Raw genomic sequence first — 21,645 nt, 5'->3', positions numbered from 1 at the left:
TATCCTGCCTTTCTCATACTCATCATCCTCGGTTGTCACTACGTATACAGAGTGAAAAGACGAACTCCCACTCACCTCTGAAACGCAAGCAGCGCCTTCCTTTGCAGGACCTCCTGCATCCCTCGCAAGGAAGCTGAGAAAAGGGTTCTGTTAGTGGGTGGCAGGAAAGATGGGGGGGGGGAGATGACAGAACTAAACCCACCACGAAAGCCATGTTACATGTACCAAGTTCCAAGGGCCTAGTGCACCAGGCACTGTTAGGACGGAATCCCTGTCCCATCCCCAAGGCTCTTCCCATGTTCAGTGGACATTACTGTGGAACAATGTCAAAGAGACAGTGTGAGCTTTGGGACCTTAGTCCTATATGTCACACACATAGCAGCCGTATCTTTCTGAACGTGAATCCAGTCTGGCTTATCACCACTACTTTTCAAGCACATTTCTGTTAAAAAGAAAACCCAGGGCATGCTAGCAAGGATGTGGGGAGGCATTTTCCCAAAGGCCATTTGAACTGCAGAAAGAACACACTGGGTCCCCCAAGATAAACATGTAGAACTGGCTCGATCAGGATGGTGCAGTCGGACCAAGCAACAGCAGATCAACAGGCTTCAGAGATCCTTCTGCTGCCGATGCTAGTTTAGTTCATTCTACCTAAGGCTTCTGTGATATCAACACAAAGGACGGAGCTGCCACACTTAGCACGGGTATAGGAATATCAGTTCACACGTGTGAGCAAACACTTCCCTGTGTAGAACAAGAGAAATGGCTCCCTTATGGTCTGGTCTGCCTAGGAACAAAAAGGGGACTTTTTTTTACTAGAGTAAGGAAGAGTCCAGAGGAGTCTGTGGGCAGTCGCCGCAGGAGGCCCTCATCCAATCCCTGCACAACGGCAGCTCTTGCTTGCCAAGAGATGGCAATGGGAGGTTGTCTACAGGGCTGGAGGGATCTGGGCCTGGGGCTACTGAGGACCTTAACTGCTCTACAGAGAACCTCAGCTGAGCCAACTCAGATGCTGTGATGGGTGCACTGATGGATTCTAAAGGCTGTTTAGGGGTCGAGTCTGAATCAAGAATGTATGTGGGTAAGGCTATGACCTTCAGACTTTCCCCTGAAAGTCAATATTTGAAGACATATGCTGAGTAGGGACAATGTAGCGTTGTATACGGAAATGTCACCAGAAACCCAATATTGAAAAGCAATTGACATGCCAAAAATGCAGCATTTTGGGGTAGAGAAAAGAAAACTTTGGGTTAATTTGTAGGAGTCACAGTGGTACCCTGTCTTCCTATGACTAACAGGCACTAAGGTCCTACCTGCTGCTCTGAGTGGGGCTTCAGGGCGTTCTGCCTCACACTGGTCATTAAGTTATATATTTGTCTTTGAGGGTATTTTTATTCAAGTCATATTTTATAAAATATGAAAATGATAGATCAGAAAATAACATTAACTTATATTTTCTGCAAAAGTTTTAAGTGTATAAAACATTAAGATTTATTTAAAGTCAAAAACCCATCAACCAAAACTTTTTAGAATATTCAAAATATATAAATCACCATCCTCAGGAAACACGGGCACTGGTTAGCTACATTGCATGCGTGCAGAATTGTGAGTTAAATGCGGGGACAAAGAAGTAGATGGTCCCTGCTAGAAAACACTGCGCCCTGCAAGCTTTCGGCCCTAAACTCTTCTATACTACTGTACCTATCTAACGCCCACCCTGCCCCTTAGGAATGAGCCAGGTGAAGGGCTGGGGCCACAATGGAGTCGTGCTGCCTGTCTCATGTCTTGAGGCCTTACTCTTCTGACTGTCAGGATAGCGTCCCAGCACCCACTGGCTAGAAACCTGGGCACCACTAGCTCCATGCGCCTGTGACCCCATCTCAGGCTCTGACATTTCCCATCCCAGTCTAGACAGAGAAGAGGGAACACTGGGGGCCCCACAGGCCAGGATCCCAGGACATCCCAGTTTGAGTACCCTCCTAAGATACAGGAAACTGAGATACTGCAGGATGGGGCCTCTCTCACCGTCAGTGGCTTGCAGACTATACGTGAGCCCCAGAGCTAGGTAGCCTTTGGCCTTGAATTCCGATGTTTTATCTCCTATATCAACAACAGTTTTGGCAAACTTCTCAGCCTCTTCCAACTGAAAGAGAAGTTAAAAAACAACAACTCATCATACTTCCAACATTAGTTCCCACGAGTACCTGCTGCTAAACATGGGTTTCCAAAGAGTTCTATAATGTGGATGAATTCAAGGGTCAGAGGTCAAATGAAATGTATTTGAAAAGAATAAAGTTCCTGAAATGCCTTGTATTTGGGTTTTCCCCTTTATTTGTGACATAAAAAATGCATTCTGATTTGGAGGCTCTTTGCCACAAGCTGTTAAAAGTTTCAAAACTAAACCTATTTTACAGAACACAGCACACAGTCCTGGCTCCAGCAGATTCCGGTGAGGACATGCACAATTCACTAGAAAAAGAAGTTTCTTTAAAAGTATGACAGGCTGGAGAGATGGCTCAGTGGTTAAGAGCACTGATTGCTCTTCCAGAGGTCCTGAGTTCAATTCCCAGCAGCCACATGGTGGCCAATCATCTATAGTGAGATCTGGTGCCCTCTTCTGGCCTTCAGGCATACATATGAACACTGTATACATAATAAATAAATGAATCTTTAAAAAAAAAAGTGTGACAAACGAAGGTGCTGACGCTGGACGTAACCCATGGGAGTCCATTGCAGCCTTGATTGCTGAGGTCTTGGAAAATCTTAATAATAAAAGGTATGAAAAGACATACAGAGAAGATTTGTTACCCATCTCTAAAAACGATGTGTTTTTGGTGTTTAGGGACCTGTTTATCACAGTAATAAATAGAGAACCCCAGTTGGGAGGAGGGCAGTAATCATGCGTGTGGGTTCCAAGCCAAGGTACACTCTGTTGCTCTCTTCAGGCCCTCAGCATTGTTCCCTCTGCTCCCAGCCCCAAACTGTCAAATCCACAGGCGCTTGACACACCACAGCACGGCTGTGAGCCTAGGCCTGCTTGCTCTTTTTTCTGCTACCTTCCTTCAAGGGAAATCAAACAACAATGGGTCATTCTTTACAAGGCTCAGTTTCCTACTGTTGGGTGAGAACACAGGGGAACAAGGAAGTGAGGACTGTAGGGGAAGGAAGCCTGAGTTAGCAGGGAGTCCTGGGCTTCGGGGCAAAAGACTTCACATCCATTAACTGGATATGAAGTTGAAACAAAGAGGTACAGTTTCACTGTAGGAGACATTTATCTGTTCTACCAGCTGAGCAAGTTAACCAGAGTTTTCTGCTTCCTAATACTGTGTTTGGTGAGGTACTAGAACCCTGATAAATTATACTGCCACATTCAAGTTTGAACAAGACTATCTGAAGAAAGTGCTTGTGAAGAAAGATGCGTGAAGGACATCGTGTTGAGGAGAGGGAAAATCTTTAGCCAAAGGTGACTAGAAAGCTCTGGGGCCTTCTCAGCCCTACATGTCTCATACACAGCAAGCTGTATCTCCCTGAGTATGAATTCAGTGGCTTCTAGTCGCTACAAAAGAAACCCGGAGCACCCTGGAAATCAGACTTCCTTAGGGTGAGTGAGGCTTGACAAGGAGGCGTGGCAGAAGCTGACCCTGGGCTAGAGTCCTGTGGAAGGGGAGAAGCACCCACTTACCCAGTGAAGGGAACCCACACAAAGCTTGGCGGCCAGGAGCGGGATGGTGGCGTCATCAGGCTTCAGCCGAATGCATTCCTTCAGCACCTTCACGGCTCGGGCGGACTGCACAGGGACAGAACAATTTTGTAAAATTCACATTGTCTGAAAGAGCAAAACATTCTCAGAGGGGTTTCCCACCCAAGCAGGGACCAGGGGCCTGTAATAACCAGAGCTTGGGGCTCACAGTGACAGAGGCATGAACTGCTATCATGAGCAAGTTGCAATGCGCCCTAGTGCATGCCTAGCTCACTCCTTGCTTATGCAGTCATTGCAACAGTGAGAAAAACAGACTGCAGAAGTTTACACTGCTATAAAAAACAAACACTAATTAGAAGCACACCAAACCATATTTCTGAGCTCAGTTAGCACAAATAATCTATGGCGCACTTCACAATTTACTGAACGCCAGACTTCCTAATGGTTGCATCTTTATCACGAGTGCATATGGCAGGACTGCCACCCCAAGTATTTGTGCATGTTTCTGTATTTGTCAATAACTCTAGGAAGTAGGCACTTATTACCACTCCATTTTACCAAAAAGTAAACTGAGGCACCAAGTGACATATTCAGCTATGAAAGCACCCCAGGCTTCCACCAAGCAGCAGCAGCAAGTCACATTTATGGCTGCTAACACTATACACTGTAAAGATACTAAAGATACTCCCCCATTTACGTCAATCCCAGCCCCCTCCCTATGCACACACCTCTAGGACATGCTTACATTCCCAAAGGAGCTCAAGACTTGATCTAACCATGTACATTTGACATAAATGAGTTACAATAGGTTAAAAAAAAGACAAATTAAGGAATTCCCCATCTTAGTGCCATGCCCATCTTGGACCCTAAATAATTAAATTTTGTGATCCATTATGAAAAGGCCACAGGATAGTTTGAAATTGCATCTTAGCACTCCATGAGGTGGAAGGTATATCCTTTAAGAAATTTAATTGCAAAAGCCTAGCTAGAGAGCAGCACTCGTGACGAGACTCACCTTTCCAGCAGCCATCAGAGACAGAGCAAACTGGTACCAGAGGTGGAACTCCTCAAAGGCAAACTTCATGGCTCTTTCTAAGCACTGGTTGGAAAGAAGAAAATAACATCTACACACTAAGAACTGTTGGAGCAGACCTGCGTGAGTGTGAATCCACACTAGTTAAGTCTGCCAGCTCCACTAACCTTCAATGCCTAGGACTCTCCACCTTCCAAGGCTTCCCTCGCCATGCAGAGCTCAATGCCCAAGGCCAGAACAATTCACAGCTGGCTAGACACATGAAACATTCTGCTCTGGGAAGAGATGGAGGTTGGCACTCAGGCATCCCAACCACAAGGCCCAAACTGGGCAGAAATGGGAGCTCTATGAGAAGTGACCAAAAGCTTCAGGAGTGGCATTTACCAGAACAGCCACTGAGCTGGGCTGTGATGAAGAGAAAAGGACCTGGTTGGGAGGCAGGAATGGTAGGAAGAGGGCGAAGACTGTGCCTCAATTTGGCCATGGCAAGTCCAGTGAATCCAATTTGGACAAAAGATCAGTAAGAGGTCGGGCTGGAGCCATGTCATCTGCTTTTCCAAGTTACTTTTTCTTTTCTTCTGTACCCTGACATCTCTGTTACCACATCTGTATTAATGAACTGCATTCATCCTCCTGCCCCAGCTCGACACCATTGGCGAATCCAAGGGCACGCTCATGCTTCTTGGCTTCTCCAGTGCTGGCCAGCTTGCTGTGACACACAACTGACACACTGCCCTCTTGGGGAGCAAGGTGCCAGCAGAAAACATCACACACTCACCTCACTGGGGCAAGGGAGGTGCAGACCACAATGGAGGCTATGAAGTGAACTGTTCTAGGGGCTTCACAATCCACAGATTTGTCCAAGTTAGAGCCACCACAGGAGACGGCGGGAAGGGGAAGCAAAGAAGACTGAGAACAGGAACTCAAGTGGAGACGCTGCAGAGAGGGCATGGAAGCATGCCACCACTCAGTCTCAGGAGCGGGGCAACAGGACACGCAGCTGCTGGAGCTCAGAAAGCCCTTGGCTCCATGAGGACGCTGTGTAGCACACTGGAGGAGAAGAGGTGCAGGTGAGGAGTGGAGGGAGGCTCTGCAGAGCCAAGGTGGGGGGTGCGGAGAGGCTATTTCATCATGTCCGTATCTCCTGGCGGAGGCAAAGAAATAGAGCAGATCTTCAGCCGAGCAGACAGAGAGAAAACCAAGGGACACACAGGTCCCAGAAGACACAAGCGCACCAGGCTCCTGGAATGAACGTGGGGTGAGGCAGGTGCCTCAAGTGACAGGGGGTCAAAGAGGGCTGCCTGCCCAGACCACTGTTTTCTCTGTCAAGATGGAGTGCGGTGGTTGTTGAGATAAAATGAAATATCAGAGCCAAGAGAGGTAAAGCGCAGTAAAGGAAAGGCTTGGGTAACTAGGAAGCCTGCAGAGTGTTTATGGCAAGGTCACCGAGACTGGCCTGAGTGTGCCACGACACCTAGAGCACTTCATGCTGGTCTTCTCTGCAGTGCCCTGGAACAGAAAATGATGGGCTCCTCTCAGCTAATGGACAGAGGGAAGGGCAGGGAGCAGGAACGAAGCGGCTCAAGGAGGAGGCGACACACAAACACAAGACATAACGCACAATAAAACAAAATGGGAAGATTGGGGAGTGAAGAAGACAACTCTAGCATTCGTAGAGGCTGGGGAGATAGCTCAGCTGGTAAAGTGCTTGTGCAAACACAAGGACCTGAGTTTGGGTCTCCAGCACCCGTGTAAAAATAGCCAGGCATGGCAGTGAGTTCCTGTGAAGTGCAGTTACTCTGGTCTAAACCAGTAGCCTCTTGGTTTAGTGAGAGATGCTGTCTCAAAAATAAAGGGGAGGGCCACTGAAGAAGACAACCAGCACTCACCTCTGGCCCCTAACATGCAGCACACTTTTACACAAGCAAATGCACACACATATGCATGCATGTGAGCAAACTCAGGTCACCAGGCTTGATGGTGAGTGTTTTAACCCACTGAGCAATTTGGCCAGATCAATTTTTATTTTAATTATTCTTATTTTTTGTTTTGTTTTGTTTTTTGTTCTTCAAGACAGGGTTTCTCTATGTAGGTCTTGCTGTCCTGGAACTCCCTGTAGACCAGGCTGGCCTTGAACTCACAGGGACTCGTTTCTGCCTCCCAAGTGCTGGGATTAAAGGTGTACACCACCACTGCCTGGCATTATATGTATAATCAAAGGTAGAGGCATCTTGGTTTTTCCAAGATCTTTTTCTAAAGTTGTAACTAGGATGAAATAACAGTGTTCCATGATCAAGCAAACCGCCATTGGATAGACAGAAACAAGAAGCCCATGATTGCACAGGACCTTTGTGAAGAAGCATGGCCAGACATGGTTGTGCATACCTTTAATCCCAGCACGCATGAGCCAGAGGTAGGTGGATCTCTGTGAGTTAGAGTCCATCCTGGCCTATAAAGTGAGTTCCAGGCCAGTCAGACTATAAAATGAGTCTCTGTTTAAAAAAGCTGGGGGCAGGGAGGAAAAGGAAGAGCAAGATAGCATTACAGGTTAGTAGGGAAAAAAAAGAAACTTTATATCAAACAGTACTATAACTACTTACTCCTAAGGAAAATATTTTAAATTGAATTTTGCCTCAATGTTTCATAAAAATCTGTTCAGGGCAAACAAAATGTGGAAAGCAAAAGCACGAACCTACAGGGAAATAAAGAATACCTTTGAACTCTGGTGGGAAGCTCAGCCCTCTCACACCCAGATCACATAATATGTGTCATTGGATCCTAACTCCAGATTTACAGTAAGTAACCACTGCCTTCTGCATCTTATAAAATAATTTCTTCTGAAACCCTCACAAACAAGGCCCAATGCCACAGAACCAGGCTAACACGTGGGCTTGCATACCTCTGAGGCAAGGCTTTTGGTAGCACTTGCTATGTAGCCAGTCACTATTTTAAGCATTGGCTCCTTTGGTCATTCTTAAAACCCTATACAGCACAGGAAGGTAGAGTTACCATCCTCCTTGAAGGGCCAGGAGGCTGAAGCACCCAGATTTAAGAGACACATGGCATCTCAGTGAGCTGATGACAAAGCCAGCTATGAATCCAGTAGCTTGGTTCCAGAGTCTGAGCTTATAATCATGGTGGCAGCAGATAACCTGAGACTCCAATGACAGCCATGTCACGCACATCCCACTTAGCATGCTACTCTTCCTATGGATAGCATCATGTACTGGACAGGGGCCCTCACGCTCCCTAAGGATTTCAGGCTCCAGCAGCACCCTTTCTGCTAATGAGGTGCCTGCTCCCAAAGTCTCTTTGGGATGGATCCCTGAAGCTATTAAATACTGAGATCTTTACAATCTGTAGGATTGTCAAGAAACTTTATGATTCTCTGACAGCCAGCCAAACGGTACATTTCCGGCCAAGCTTTAAAAAGCACTCAGCTTGACAAGGATTGAGGCAAACCATGCATTTCCTCAACAATGACTTTCAGAGTCTTCTAGCTTGATCCTCTCTCCCAAGGCTATAGCAACCTACATCCCATGATAAGCCATGGAGGAATTCACAAAGAGAGTTATAAAGGCTGAGGGTGTACTTCAAAAGGGTTGGGGATACAACTTATTGAAGTGTACTTGCCTAGCATATGCACGGCCCTGGGCTCTACCCGAAGTACCATACACACATACTACACAAACAAGCAAACACCCTAAGCCCTTAATACTTTAGCCAGGGATGGTGGTGGATGCCTATAACACTGGTACACAGGAAGCTAGACAGGAGGCCAGCATGTACTACATAGTGAGACCCTGACTCAAAAAGCGATGAGAGTAGTTGGAGAGATGGCTTAGAAGTTAAGAGCACTGGTTGCTCTTCCAGATGACCTGGGTCTGGTTCCTAGCATCCACATGGCAGCTCACAACAGTCTGTAACTCCAGTTCCAAGGCCTCTGATCCATTCTTCTGGTCACTTTGGGTACTAGACATACACATGGTGCAGAAACACACATGCAGGCAAAATATACATACATATAAAATAAAATTTAAAAAAAAAGCAGAGAGAGAGAGAGAGAGAGACAGAGAATGAATGAATGAATGAATGACTGTGCAAACTAACAAGGATAAACCAACCTCAGCCCAGATCAGAGGTGTGCACTGTGTCACAGCTCATAGTCCTACGTTCCTGTGCGCTCTTGGCATCTTTGCCACACAGTCCAATCACACCAGCTCTGAAATGTCCAAACAGCTCCAGATGCTCCAAGACTCCAAGGCCACGGCCAGTGTCTGTAGACCCAGCCAAGCCCCCCCCCCATGTTCTCAGGAACATTCAGACATTCACCTCTAAGAACTTAGGTCACCCAAAGCTCCATTACAGGAAGAGACGTGAGCTGTGGCTGCAGACACCTGATGCCTATAACCTTTCTCCTACAGGGGTAGGTGCTCGGCCCATTGTCTGATGAGCCTTTAAGACACCCTAAACATGACTGTGACAGTCAAAGTGACCAGTTTGAATGTTTGTAAGCAGGTTGCTGAGAAGATGAACGCTGACAAAATAAAATGAAGAACACACGTATTTCAGTAGTGTTTCTAGAGAAGACGAAGGACCGATGACAACAGACTTCTCAGAAGGCAGCAGGTGTCATGTGCACAGTGGTGAGAAGCTGCTGGAGCAACAGACCTGGCATGGCTTTGTAGAGAAGACCCAGCTCCGAGATCAGATGGCCTAGGCTTGATCACCACCTCCTTCTCTAGCCACAGGACTATTTTTGGGGCAGAAGGGGTGCATGGGCAGTGCTCCCAAGGGTGTCTGGCAGAGTGAGCATAGAAATTCTGCAATTTTGACAGCTGCTGTGGCTTGCTTTTGTGACACAATGTGGGTTCTGATCTGAAGTAGGAAAGTCCCTGGGGATGGGAGAGTGACAGGAGCCCGGGTGGAAAACAGTCACTGAGAGTGCGACCCTGGCCCCTTTTATTTCTGGTGTCAGAGGAAGGGTGGTGAGGCTCGGGGAGGGATGTGGGTCAGATACACACAGCATCGTGGAGAAGATGAACGGAGCTGCAGTACGATGGCTTTCCAGGACGGACAAGTACTCCGGCACCCTCTGATGCCATGGACAGGTGGCAGTGGGTCCCTAGGGGCTGAGGGCATCGTCATGTGAGTGGCTGTCAGCATGTCACCTGTAAACTTCCTCCCTGCTGGCGTAAGGACTTTGTCTTTCTCTTATTTTGTATTTCATATGAAGCCATCTTTGAAGGGTTCCAGGAAGAGCCGCTCTTCTGCCATAAGAAAAGGGTTTAGCAACTACCTTCCTTGTGTGTAAAGCCAATTACACCAACCGGGTGTGTGGCAGCGACAGCTGCACAATACCACAGCAGGGAGAAGCCAGGGCCTATTTCTGGGAATTCAAGAATGAGACTCAGCATCCAAAACCCACAGGGGAAAGGGTAGAAATAAATAATCAGATACCTCGTACTCTTGGCTTGATACCCCAAACTGATACCCATCACCGCTAAGAGAACAGTACCACCCAAGCTCTCTTCCTTTTCCTTGTGGACATTTCTCACTGCAGAGATCATCCAGGGCCCTTCACCTAGGAGGATGTTATTTCTTGCATTGTACGTATTTAATGAGTAGATTACTAAATGTCATTAATATAAGTCTTTGCAGTTGTGTAATAACACATTTAAAAAATTACCAAGGCAGATGAATCACAAGTTGCTCCTTTTAGCAGGGAAAACCTACCTAAGCTCTTTAGCCATTTTGGATGCACAGAATACCTAATCACAGGGTGTGTGGAGATCGTCAGGGTTCCCTGGTCCTATTCTCACTTTACAAATGTGGGCATGAAGACCCAGATAGCCAACAAGACCTGTCTAGGGCACACAGTGGCAGAGCAGAATCAGAACCCAGGTCTCACGGTGCTCTTATTTTTTAAATTAATTAAAACTAAAAGTACAAATTAAAATGAAGTTTGAGCAATCCGCGTCAGAGAAAAATGAGTCCAGGAAAAGGCTTCTAAAAGTCATACGTACAGGACTGGAAAGAACAAGCAAAAGCCTCCCCTCTCGAAGTGTGGGAAAATATACACAATGTCAAAGCTCGCTCAAGTTTCCTCCCCCTTATTTTGGAAATAAAATACAGGATATGCTTGCCCCCACCCCTCCATGCTTTTTTTGTGGCTTTCAAACAGTAAACCTGCTTCAGGCAGAGGATCACCAAGTTTTACTATTTTGGGAAATGCTTAAATTAAAGGACATTATTGCCTCTGGCCACAGTGAGAATATTAATGTGAATTTTAATGGTCCCAGATGGAATCCTCCGGCAGTCAACCTTCTCAACTGTATGAAGCAGCTTGACAAGTGTGCACAGAAGTATAGGAGTCCGGGTTCCTACTCAAATCCAACCCCCTTTGCTGCGTTCTTTGTTGGCCTTGCAAAAAGCACTAAATTCAGTTCCTCTACTCTGCCTCCTCATTTGCCTTCCCCGTCTAATCTTTGTTATTAGCCCCTCTTACCTGGCATGGGACATCGTTTTAACCCTTAGATGGTGGCTGCAGCCTCGCCTTGCATAGGGATGAAAAGACTACAGAGGGAAGGATGGAGCCAAGAGTGTGCAGGCCAGTGGCATACGGGTCAGTGGGCAGCTACAGACAAAGCAAATGTGCATCACAGTGAAGAGAAGGCGCACACGGAGTTAGTAGTCTACCAGCTCTGTCCTAAGGACAGCCACAGACAAAGAGAAGGAAGGGGTGAGTGCAGTGACCTCCGGAGACTCTAGAGACGGGGGAGCTCCTGACAGGACTGGAGCAGAGGTGCTAAGATCATATCCTGAGGACCCTTTCTTGACGTTCATTTGCATAAAGCTAAAAACATACAGGCCAGTGGAACAGAATAAAGACCACAGACACGGAGAGTACAACTTCTGCAAGAGTGATGAGTCTATTTAAAAAGGGAAAGAATAATTTTTTCAACAAAAAGTGTTGGATTATGTGATTTCCATACCCAAAACAATGGCCTCCATGACGGTTAGTTCTGACTCCATGTGACACAATCTAGAATCACTTAGAGAAGAGCCTCTGTGAATGTCTGGGAAAGATTATCTTGGTTATGTTAGTTGAGATGGGAAGACACGCCTGATTGGCGTCATGCCCTGGACTTTTGGGTCATGGAAAGTATAAGACTAGAGAAGGGGGCAGAACACTAGCATGCATACATTAATTTCTAGTTTTCTGCTCTTCACTATAGAGATCATGTGACCCTGGTGCTGTGACTTTCCTGTTTGATGGAACCTGTAGTTAAAAGCCATATAAGTCCTCTCTCCCTTGAGCTGCTTGTTTGAGTATTTCATGATAGCAACAGGAAAATCAAACAAGACATCACATACAGAATCCGCCCAGAAGAGCCCCATAGCCCTAAGTACAGGAGGTGACGACAGGGTAAACTGCCACGATTCTCGGTTTGGCACTGAACCAATGGATCCTCAGAAAGACAAAGCTTAAGTAGGAGCAGAAAATGCACAGGGCTTGGTTAGAATCAAACCCTTACTCATTAAAGGACACGACAGAGAAGGCAAATAGAAACATGCAGGTCAGGAGAATCATCTGCAAAGCCATGCATCTGATGAGTTTATCATACATCTTACATAAAGAACAACTATAATAATTTAAAACTAACAATTTAAAAATGGACACAAGGCTTGAATAATATCTGTCCAAAGAGGACATACAAATGGACAATAAGTAGACGATAAGATGTTCTGTGCATTAGGGAAATGCAAGTCAAACCCACAATGAAATATGACTTAACACCTACCCGAGGACTACAATCAAAGTAACAGATACTGGTGAGCATGGGAGAACAGGAGAAGACTGTGAGATGGGAAGGCCACTGTGAAAAAGTTGGTAGTTCCTCAAAAAGTTCAACACAGAATTTCCATATGACTTGGCGGCTCCACCCCTAGAGAGCTGGGAAGAGGAACTCGGGAGTGCTGGAGGGCCTGTCATATCCACTATGACAACAAGGCTGGCTTAGAAAGACTAGCTAAGGTAATAAGCCAGACATAGAGGGTATGGATTGGATGATCAATCTTATGCTAAGTGTTAGGATGTGGTAGTGTTCATGGCGTATTCACCATAGCCAAAAGGTGAAAACAACTAACGCATCCATCCAAAAATGAATGGATAAACAAAATGTGTCAGATAAAGATAGTGGAACATTATTATGATAAGAAAGGGCGCAGTTCTGATAAAATGCTGTCAAATGTACTATCATAACAAGGCTGGATCTTAAAAACATTAGCTTAGCCAGACATAAAAAGGCACATGCTACATGGCTTGTTTATACTAGGTACCTGAAATAGGTAAATTCACAGGCAGAAAGATGAGGGGTGTGTGTGTGTGTGTGTGTGTGTGTGTGTGTGTGTGCGTGTGCGTGTGTGTGCGTGTGTGTGTGAAGAGGAGGGGATGGAGAACTACTGTTAACTATGTAAAGTTCAATCTGAGTTAATGAATAAATTTGGAATGCTGATGACAGCTGCGCACCAGTGTGAATGTCATTAAATATTTATGAATTGTGTCTTTCAAAGATTGAGACACCATACTATTTTTTTTTAAAGAAAAAATGAAAAGAAAACATGGAACAGTGTACACCTGGAAAAGTGTTTCTCGAAGCTGGAGCACTAAGGGTGTTCCCGGTCCTCCCGCTGCTCCCACTCCTCCCGCTGCTCTGAGGAGAACCAGCATTCTCACTGAGGTGAGGAAAGCAGGCTTTACTAAGAAGACTTCCACAGTGGGGAGATGGAGACCTCAGCGACTGCATCAGGGCTGAGACTCTCTGGGGCAGGCTGTCATGCAAAAATGGTTAATGGTTCTACCAGGTTGATTCAGAAAGGTAGGCCAGAGTTGAGATCTATCTAGTAGGTCTGTCCCAAGAAAGGTCCATGTTTCCTATAGTGTCCTAATTCTCACTGAGGGACCCTCAGATCCTGGGTAATAGTCTGAGAAGATGCACTCATTGCTCTTCCAGGAGAGTTTATCTACAAAACCCAAGAAAAGCTGAGTTGACACTGGCTACAAAGTAGTGGCATTTCACCAAGGGCTCCCTGGGCCCACGAGGACCTGGACTGTGCCCTATGAATGACAACAGTCTCCACACTGGCACCCCACACATCACTGCCCAGGGCAGGGCAGGTGCAGTCAAGCTCTGAGGTCTCCTAATTGATGGTGGCCCACTAAGCAGGCTTGGAGGTGGGCAGCATTTCCAGAGTCTGGGTATCAAAAGGGTTGAGATGGCGGAGGTACAAATGTCCTTTTGGTACCATCATTAGCCATACAGTTCTACCCACAGAACTACAGATTTACCATAAACAAATGAATATGACTTCAATGGAAAGATTAAAAATATCCCTTCTGTTGTTAAAGCTGCCATGTCTATGTAGGGAGAACACACACCATCTCCAAAAAGACCCCATAATATCCTGTCAAAGTAGAACTGCTAATAGTCAGACTTGAGAAACAAACCTCCTTAGCAGCTTGGGTTCATTCTGAAAAACAGAGGAAGCGGGGCTCCTGGCTTTACTTTTAATAGAGGGGTTGTCATGCCAACTAGGGCTGCTGTTTAAATTGAAGGGGAAAAAAGAAGTGTTCCTTCCTACACAAACTTTTCAGCAGGGCTCACAATTAGTCCTTAAAAAACCATGAAAACCCAGCACTGGGGCGATGGTAAACACTGTGCTCATATTTAAACTTGTCAGACAAAGGCCGTGATAAACCTCAGTCTCTTTCTACTGTTTCACTCTTCATGCCCACTAACAGGGTAAACAGCGCCCTGAGGAAAAGAAATGCTGATGTGGGCACATGCCAAGGCAGGTCACATCTCAAGCTCAGAGAGCAGCCCTCCATCTCGAGAAAGAATGGGGCGCGGAGAGAACAGCGCCCCCTGCCTTCCACAGTGCTTTATACACACACACACACACACACACACACACACACACACACACACACACACACACACCCCTCAGGTTGTTCTTCATAAAGATGGATTAAAGATGGTCTCTAAGATGCTGGTGGACAGTCAGCCAGCTCAGGATTTCTGAACTCTAAGTGACTATTATTTTCTTGATTTATATTTATATTTCTTGTGTCTGATTCTTCAAGGAGCATGCAGAGTTGTTTCTTACGACAGAGAGAGAAATACCAAAGTAAATTTCTTTGTAGGAGGAAAGGAAAAAGGCTTTCTAAACAGAAGAGTGGAAATCTATTCATGAACATTGGCAGCAAATCCAGTTGCCCTCACACACTATTTCATATCAGCCAGAAGGTAAAACCAGCCCAAGCACTGAGCTCCAAAGCAAGTTGCGATATATTCACACAATGGGTTATTACTCATCCATAAAACAGAATAAAATGTCGAAACAAGTTATGATGTGTGCAACCTGTAAACAGCTGGGAGACACCAGATGTAGGTGCTGGGAACTGAACTCTGGAGGTCTGCAGGAACAGCAAGCATGTTTAGTTATCTCTCCAGACCTGGCTTTCTTTTTAGGATGATGAAATGTTTAGGAATTAAAGGTGATAGTTGCTGCTATGACTTTGGTGTTCACAGGGGTTCACTGCAGTGAAAGGCTGTGTCCAGGATGGCACTTTGGGAAGATGGTATGACTGCCAGGGAGTGGGCCTTAAAGCATCGGGGCCATGATGCAGTTCTCATGTACCTTGTGAGTTCTCAGAAGGGGGCATGCAAGAGAAGAAGCAATCTTGGCCTCTCCCATCCTTTCTGCTCCTGATTTGAGATGTAACCTCTTGTTTGTTCTCAAAGGTTCTCTCACTACTGCTAGCTGGGGTAAGTTGGCAAAGTCAAGCAGTGGCTCTCTCCACAGAGGCTATGTCATAGACTATGAAACTCTAAGACTGTAGGATCAATAATCCTCTTTTCGGTAGCCTGTGCCAGGAATCTCACTATGGTGCTACAGAGCTGACTAATACAGCCATACAATAGTGGGACTGTATCATTCAGCATTGAATTATATACTACTAAGTTTGATATGTGAACTTTACCTCAACTTAAAAAATGTTCTGTTCCTGTTTTAACTAAAAATCTTGAAAAAGTACAAGGGTAAATGAGAACAGCAAAAACAAGCCAAGTAGATTCAAGTGATGTGAGAAGTCCTTCTGTGTAAGTGTTGCTTTTATTGGTTGATGAACAAATGAGATGGAGAGAGAGAGAGAGAGAGAGAGAGAGAGAGAGAGAGTAGGCAGAGTTGAAGAGATGCCAGCCAGCTGCCAAGGAAACAAGACACATAGAAAATGAGGCAATGCCATGGCCACATGGGAATACATAGACTAATAGAAATGGGTTAATTTCAGATGCAAGAGCTAGCTAGGAATATGCCTGAGCCATTGGCCAAACAGTGTTGTAATTAATATAGGTTCTTTGTGATTATTCAAGTCTGGGTGGCTGGGAATGAAAGTGCAGTATCTGGCTACATTGAAGAAAACCCCAGTAAATGAGGAAATGGACAAGCAGGCCATTCTAAGATGTTATCTGAGATGGAGGGAGGGTTCTTCCTTAGCAGAGGGTGGCCTGGCTCCATCCTCAGTGATGATGGACTGGGCACTCCCCCCACTAGGTACCATGGAGCCTCATCTTTCTCTTATGGCATCAAACTGTGTTCATTAGAAGATCTGAGTCAGTGCAGCTATCACATTTGTGGAAAAAGCCCCAACTACCTGTAAAAGGTAGGAAAGGCTAAAGTCATGTGTCCAAGGCCTTTAATACAGAATATGGGTCTTCCTGGATCAGTCATATATGCAGTAAGTTCTTGTTGCTTGCTGTTTACCTGTAGACTGGTGGCTACTAGTGTACAGAGTGAATATCTCTCTCAGAACTGCATTCCCAACCCTATGTAGCCCTTGGCACTAGGCAGGTTGCAATATACATATATACTAAAAAAATGAATTTTATAATCCTATTAATTGGTTTATATTTCTAACAGGCAAGACAAGGAGATGGTACCAAGTCCAAAGTCTCTGATGGATGTGCAGGCCCAGCGAACTAGGGGTAGGCCCACAAAGGGACTGAAAGGCTGAGTGAGAACGTCCAGTCCAAGCCTAGGCCTGAGCTGGGTCCTATCAAGGAAGGTTATGTATGTCTGGACACCTGGACACACTTCATTGTTCACTGCATTGTGGGGGATTTTGTTTTTCAGAAGGCTGAATAACTATTGCCCCGTCTAGTCACCAAATCAAAGACTGAAAGCAGAAGCAAGCTACACATGCTCGTCTGTCCCCAATGTGGCGAGCACTGCGGGCTGGAGGCTGAGCCGAGCTCTGGTCTGATTTCAGCCAATCTGTTACAGTATTCCACTCCCTGTCCTCGTGCCCAGAGGCTGTTGCAATGGGTATAAATTTAGAAAGAGAAAGATAAATAACACAGAAAAGTTTATTTTAACAAAATAGATTGTTTCTGTCCCGCTTTCTCTGTTTTGCTAGGAAAGATAAGTTGGTCTCCTGACTTATTTTGCCTCCTCAAAATTTGGTATTCTGGGCAGAAGCTTAATAATTCATAACCCCAGCTCAGATGAACTAACTCCACATGAAACCAAAACATCACATGTCTGTCCTAAGTGTTTCCTAGCAGAGGGGGTGAGAATATCACAGCCCCTTGCTTAAGACCTGGAATCTACCAGTCCATTTCTGAGCAAGCACAACCCTCTAAACAAAGACAGCGCCCATCTGGCATGAAATGATTTCTGTCAGTCAATCTCATGGTAAGTACCCACATCATGTCATCGGGAGTTACACAGTCCTAGTTTAAATGAAACAATTTGCTAAGGATATTAGAGTCAGAGAAGAGAGGCTTTGGTTATGACAGAGTTATACTGGGAAAGACACTGCTTCAGGAAGTGCTGTCCACTTCCCACTCACAGACTGCAAGGTCCAGTCCACAGTAAGAAACTCACTATCATTTCTATAACCAAACTAGGAGAGCAAAGTTAAATAACTGGTCCAGCGATATATACCACTGGCATAAGGGAACAAGGGACCAGGTTTTATGGCCCTTCCCCAAGTCATCTGGACTGGAAAAATGCACTCCCACCCTGCCCCACCCTGGAAAACAGCCAGACTTGGTAGCTGTACCTCTGACAGCATCTCATACTGGCCTCTTCTTCCAAGAGCAATGGTCAGTAAATCATAGACCACAGACGCGCTTTGCAGGCTGATGAGGCGGTCGCTCTTGTGCTCAGGAATCCTGCTCAGCACAGCATCTCGGTTGGCCTGAAGATGACATAGAAGAGAGAAGCAGATGGTAAGCCAGCCTACATTCTACTATTTTCATATAGCATAGAGGCCACCTAGGCTCTCCTGCTCCACAATACAGGCGTGAGTAAAGGACTTGTCACCTCAAGCCATATATCCAAAATCCCCAGATCACCGCAGACAGACTATGGTCTGACTCAACACTCAACGCCAGATGCGAGCCTGCCAGAAGGTGTTTGGAGGAAGCCCTACAAGGCTGGGCAGAGCAGAGAGCTTGTCTGGGCCTTAACCCACAGCATCCTTCAAATGAGTCCCCCTAACCCATGCTCTGTCTTCTGTGATCTGGTTTCTAGGCTATGTTGAGGACCAGAAGAGCATTCCCAGCTCTACTTCCTCTCACTGAATGGTGTCATCAAGTTCCACGGTCCCATGGAGGTGATCAAACCTTTCCCTCAGTCACTAAGTGACACTCAGATTCCTGGATGACACCTCCATGGGAACAGACCTCAAAGACTAATTTAGTCTTCTAAAGGGAAGCACACAACAGATGTACAAGACAAGAAGCAAGCAATTTTCACGTTGCCATAGAGGACTCCAGAGAACACTGGCCAATTTCACATCTCCTCTTCTTAGCACAAAAACCCACCAGAACTCCGTGCTTTCCCAGGCCGTCCATCAGAAAGCAATTGCTCCGCATACCAACATGTTCTCACTGCTTCTAAAATTTAATTTCTCCATAGATTCCTCCAGATACACCACGCACACTAGATTCTTGATAGCTACCTCATTTTTTTTTCTTCCCCTAATAGGGAGTTCTAAATCACTAAAGCTAGATTTCTGCCTGCTTCTCCCACCCCAGCTCTGCTAATGAGCAGAGGTCCCCACTCCCATCTGTCTGAGGAGCAGCGAAAGGCCTGCGCAGCATTTCCTGTGAGGATGGGACGCGAGGTTCTGGAGTCACCTGTCCTCCAGGCTGATGTTTAATCTTCCTGCCTGACATTCTGAAAGGTCACACACACACCTTGCCTCTTGCTAATGAGGCAAAATGCCTTCTTTTTGTGTGTGTCCGAGGCGAGGCGTTTAGTCTCAGCCACCCATCAGAACTTACTCATTTGAAAACTCCGGGCTTTTAAATGTCAAAGCCAAATGAGACTACATAAAACAGGCCGCTTCCTACAAAGTGAGTCACCTCTTAAGAAAACAAGTCTGCTTTTGAAGATTTCATTCTAAGTTTTCTTTATGCAGCTCCTTTTGAGCCCAACGAGATGCTCTAAAGGAAGGAGGGCCTGCTGTATTTATTTGCTATAAATTTTCTCTATACTGAGACCAATGCCCGGAAGAAAATAAAACAAAATTCACAGATACTATGTAGGAGAGGTTTTCAAGTTATTCCCAATATGTCCTCTTTTTTAGAAAGCACTGCTATATTTTGAGATCTATATCCTAGAACCTTCAGCAGATCCACCAGCAGGTACCCAGAATGCTGACTTGGCTGAACTATGCAGACACACTTCTGGCAAGTTCTTCCTCTGGGAGAAAAGGGGTCTTCTCTGCAGTGAGCAGTGCTACACTTTCAAATGACTTCTTGTATGGAAAGAGATGGTGAAGAAATTTATGCTTCTATGTTAAAATCAGAACTAATAAAGAATAAAATCTTTCCAGACATCCAAAGGACAAGGCAGTTCCTACTTTGTCTGAAACTGAGCACAAAATTTTCTGTCCTAAAAATGAAAAGTCAAAGTGACAAAGGACAGTGGAGGAAAAAGTCCCCTAAGGGAAACTTCATGTGCAAGAGGTTTACAGGGAGAAATGGAGTTTTGGTTGGGAAGCTATGACCTCACTGGATTTCACTGTCCCCTGAAGAGATAATTCCAGAAACCATGGAGGCCAACCTGACTGTCTCAAAGGGTCTTGGCACAGGCTATCTTTGCTTCTATTACTTCCATGAAGGAGTAGATGAACTGAAGACACCACTCCAAAGCATCTATACCACACCAGGACAAGAGCTATAGGCATGCGGTTATGTTTTCCAAATTCCAAACTGGATCTCTTGACCTCACGACTGTCATCAGTAACCCACCAGAGCACATGGGCACCACAGCCAATCACGTTTGCACTGAAGAAATTAACTGCCAAGTACAGTCCAGTATAGCTGGAAGGCCAACATGTGCTGCCTTCTACACCAGTGACAAAGGTGAGTCTTGCTCATTTGAAGACATGGTCCCGGACACACTGCCAGCATCATCACCTATGTGTTTTTCCTGATACTGCCAAGCCAGAGCAAAGAATATCAATGGCACCATCCTGTGTTACAAGCTGACGGTCAAGGAAAGATGAACCGGGACAACCTGCTTCCCACAGAGGAAGTGAGCCCAATGACGTCAACAGCAGTCCAGTGGTAACTCAAGCAGTCTGCTCTTGTAAACACTTCTGGGCCAGTTTGCAGAACAAGAGAACCCCAAGTTTTAACCTGAGGCAAGAGAGTTAGGCATGCTGAAGCCTTAGCCTCTGCTGGCCATCTCTTCCCAGCGCACAGCACCCGTCGCCTGGCCCTCTGTCCGCAGTTCCCCTCAGCACCGCTCTAGTCTCCAGCTGGCCACCATGTAGAGGGTGGGGACTTCACTTGCTTCCCTTCCGACTCTTCTTCCTCTATGGGCTGCCTGCTGGGCTGAAAGTTCTGAGGAGGGAACCACACAATTCACAGACAGCTGCAACAACCAACACACTGTATGCCCTCTGCTTACTCTGGCCTTATAAGTCCTCATCTGTAAAAAGAGAAAGCAGACAGGAGGCCCTTTGGGCCTCTGGCAACCTGTGTTTCTGCTTAAGTGCTAGGCACAAACTACTGGCCTGTGGAGGTTCTAGCTACTTCAGTGTGGCCCCCTCTCTGCACCGAGGCTTCAAGTCAGGGCTGGCATTCCTAGTGCTACACAGAGCAGAAGCCCAATAGACAACAAACACACAGTTTAGACCAGAAGTCAACATCCTGGCCAAACACAACGAGTGAATTTCAAAGGAATCTAGGCCTGGTAGGAAGAGCCCTGACAACAGCAGCCCTAGACAGCAGAGGGCATCCCCACAGCCCTAGATTCTGTAGGGGCAGGGGCAGGAGCAGGTGGCGAGGGCAGAGTGAGAGCAACAGGAAAGCAGAGGGGTGTACCCACAAGGGACCCATCACTACTGCTTTCACTCGGCACACTGGGAAGATACACGGGGCCATGCCGGGCTGAGCTCCCTGACAAGCTCCTGTGAGGAGCATTTCCACTGCAGTCCCTTACACCAGAACGTGCTAACATCCAGTCATAGCTGATGGATGGAGGATATGCTGAGAGCCTTCTCTGCTGCGGTAGAGAGCTGACCAGGGACACAGGTGTCCTTCTTTTCCAAGCGCTGCTGCTTTCCCTCCTCTTAGGCATTCCTTCTGAAAAATTTTTCTCTAGACCAAAAATCTTCCTAACGAGGGAATGAGCACAACAATAAAGGAAGTCTCAGGACGGGGAGGAACAATGAAAGTCACATTCCACTTACCATAGATTCACTAATGAGCAGTAACAGCAGCGCCTCTTCAGTATTTTCTTGAGGACAAAAAATGCTGCATAAAGAAAACCAACTTTGGTATACGGCAGTTTTGAAATAACAAGAGATACACCACTACAAGCAGAG

General features: G+C 46.0%; 1 protein-coding gene across 11 annotated transcripts in view; it reads right to left on the bottom strand.

Moving 5' to 3' along the window:
* Positions 1 to 21,645, bottom strand: part of Ttc7b (tetratricopeptide repeat domain 7B) — a 215,952-nt gene that overhangs the window by 85,318 nt on the left and 108,989 nt on the right. For all 11 annotated transcript variants that reach the window (XM_085697829.2, XM_085697833.2, XM_085697836.2 and 8 more), the window contains 6 exons: positions 21,511 to 21,574; positions 17,863 to 18,000; positions 4,716 to 4,799; positions 3,683 to 3,787; positions 2,026 to 2,143; positions 76 to 133 (listed from right to left, as the gene is read on the bottom strand). In XM_085697829.2, coding sequence (XP_085553955.2) covers positions 76 to 133; positions 2,026 to 2,143; positions 3,683 to 3,787; positions 4,716 to 4,799; positions 17,863 to 18,000; positions 21,511 to 21,574 — 567 coding nt within the window. The remainder of the gene's footprint in view (positions 1 to 75; positions 134 to 2,025; positions 2,144 to 3,682; positions 3,788 to 4,715; positions 4,800 to 17,862; positions 18,001 to 21,510; positions 21,575 to 21,645) is intronic.

This window comes from Myodes glareolus, chromosome 11 (assembly GCF_982192425.1).
Source record: "Myodes glareolus chromosome 11, mMyoGla1.1, whole genome shotgun sequence".
Taxonomy (NCBI): Eukaryota; Metazoa; Chordata; class Mammalia; order Rodentia; family Cricetidae; genus Myodes; species Myodes glareolus.
This window is presented reverse-complemented; position numbering and strand designations above follow the sequence as displayed.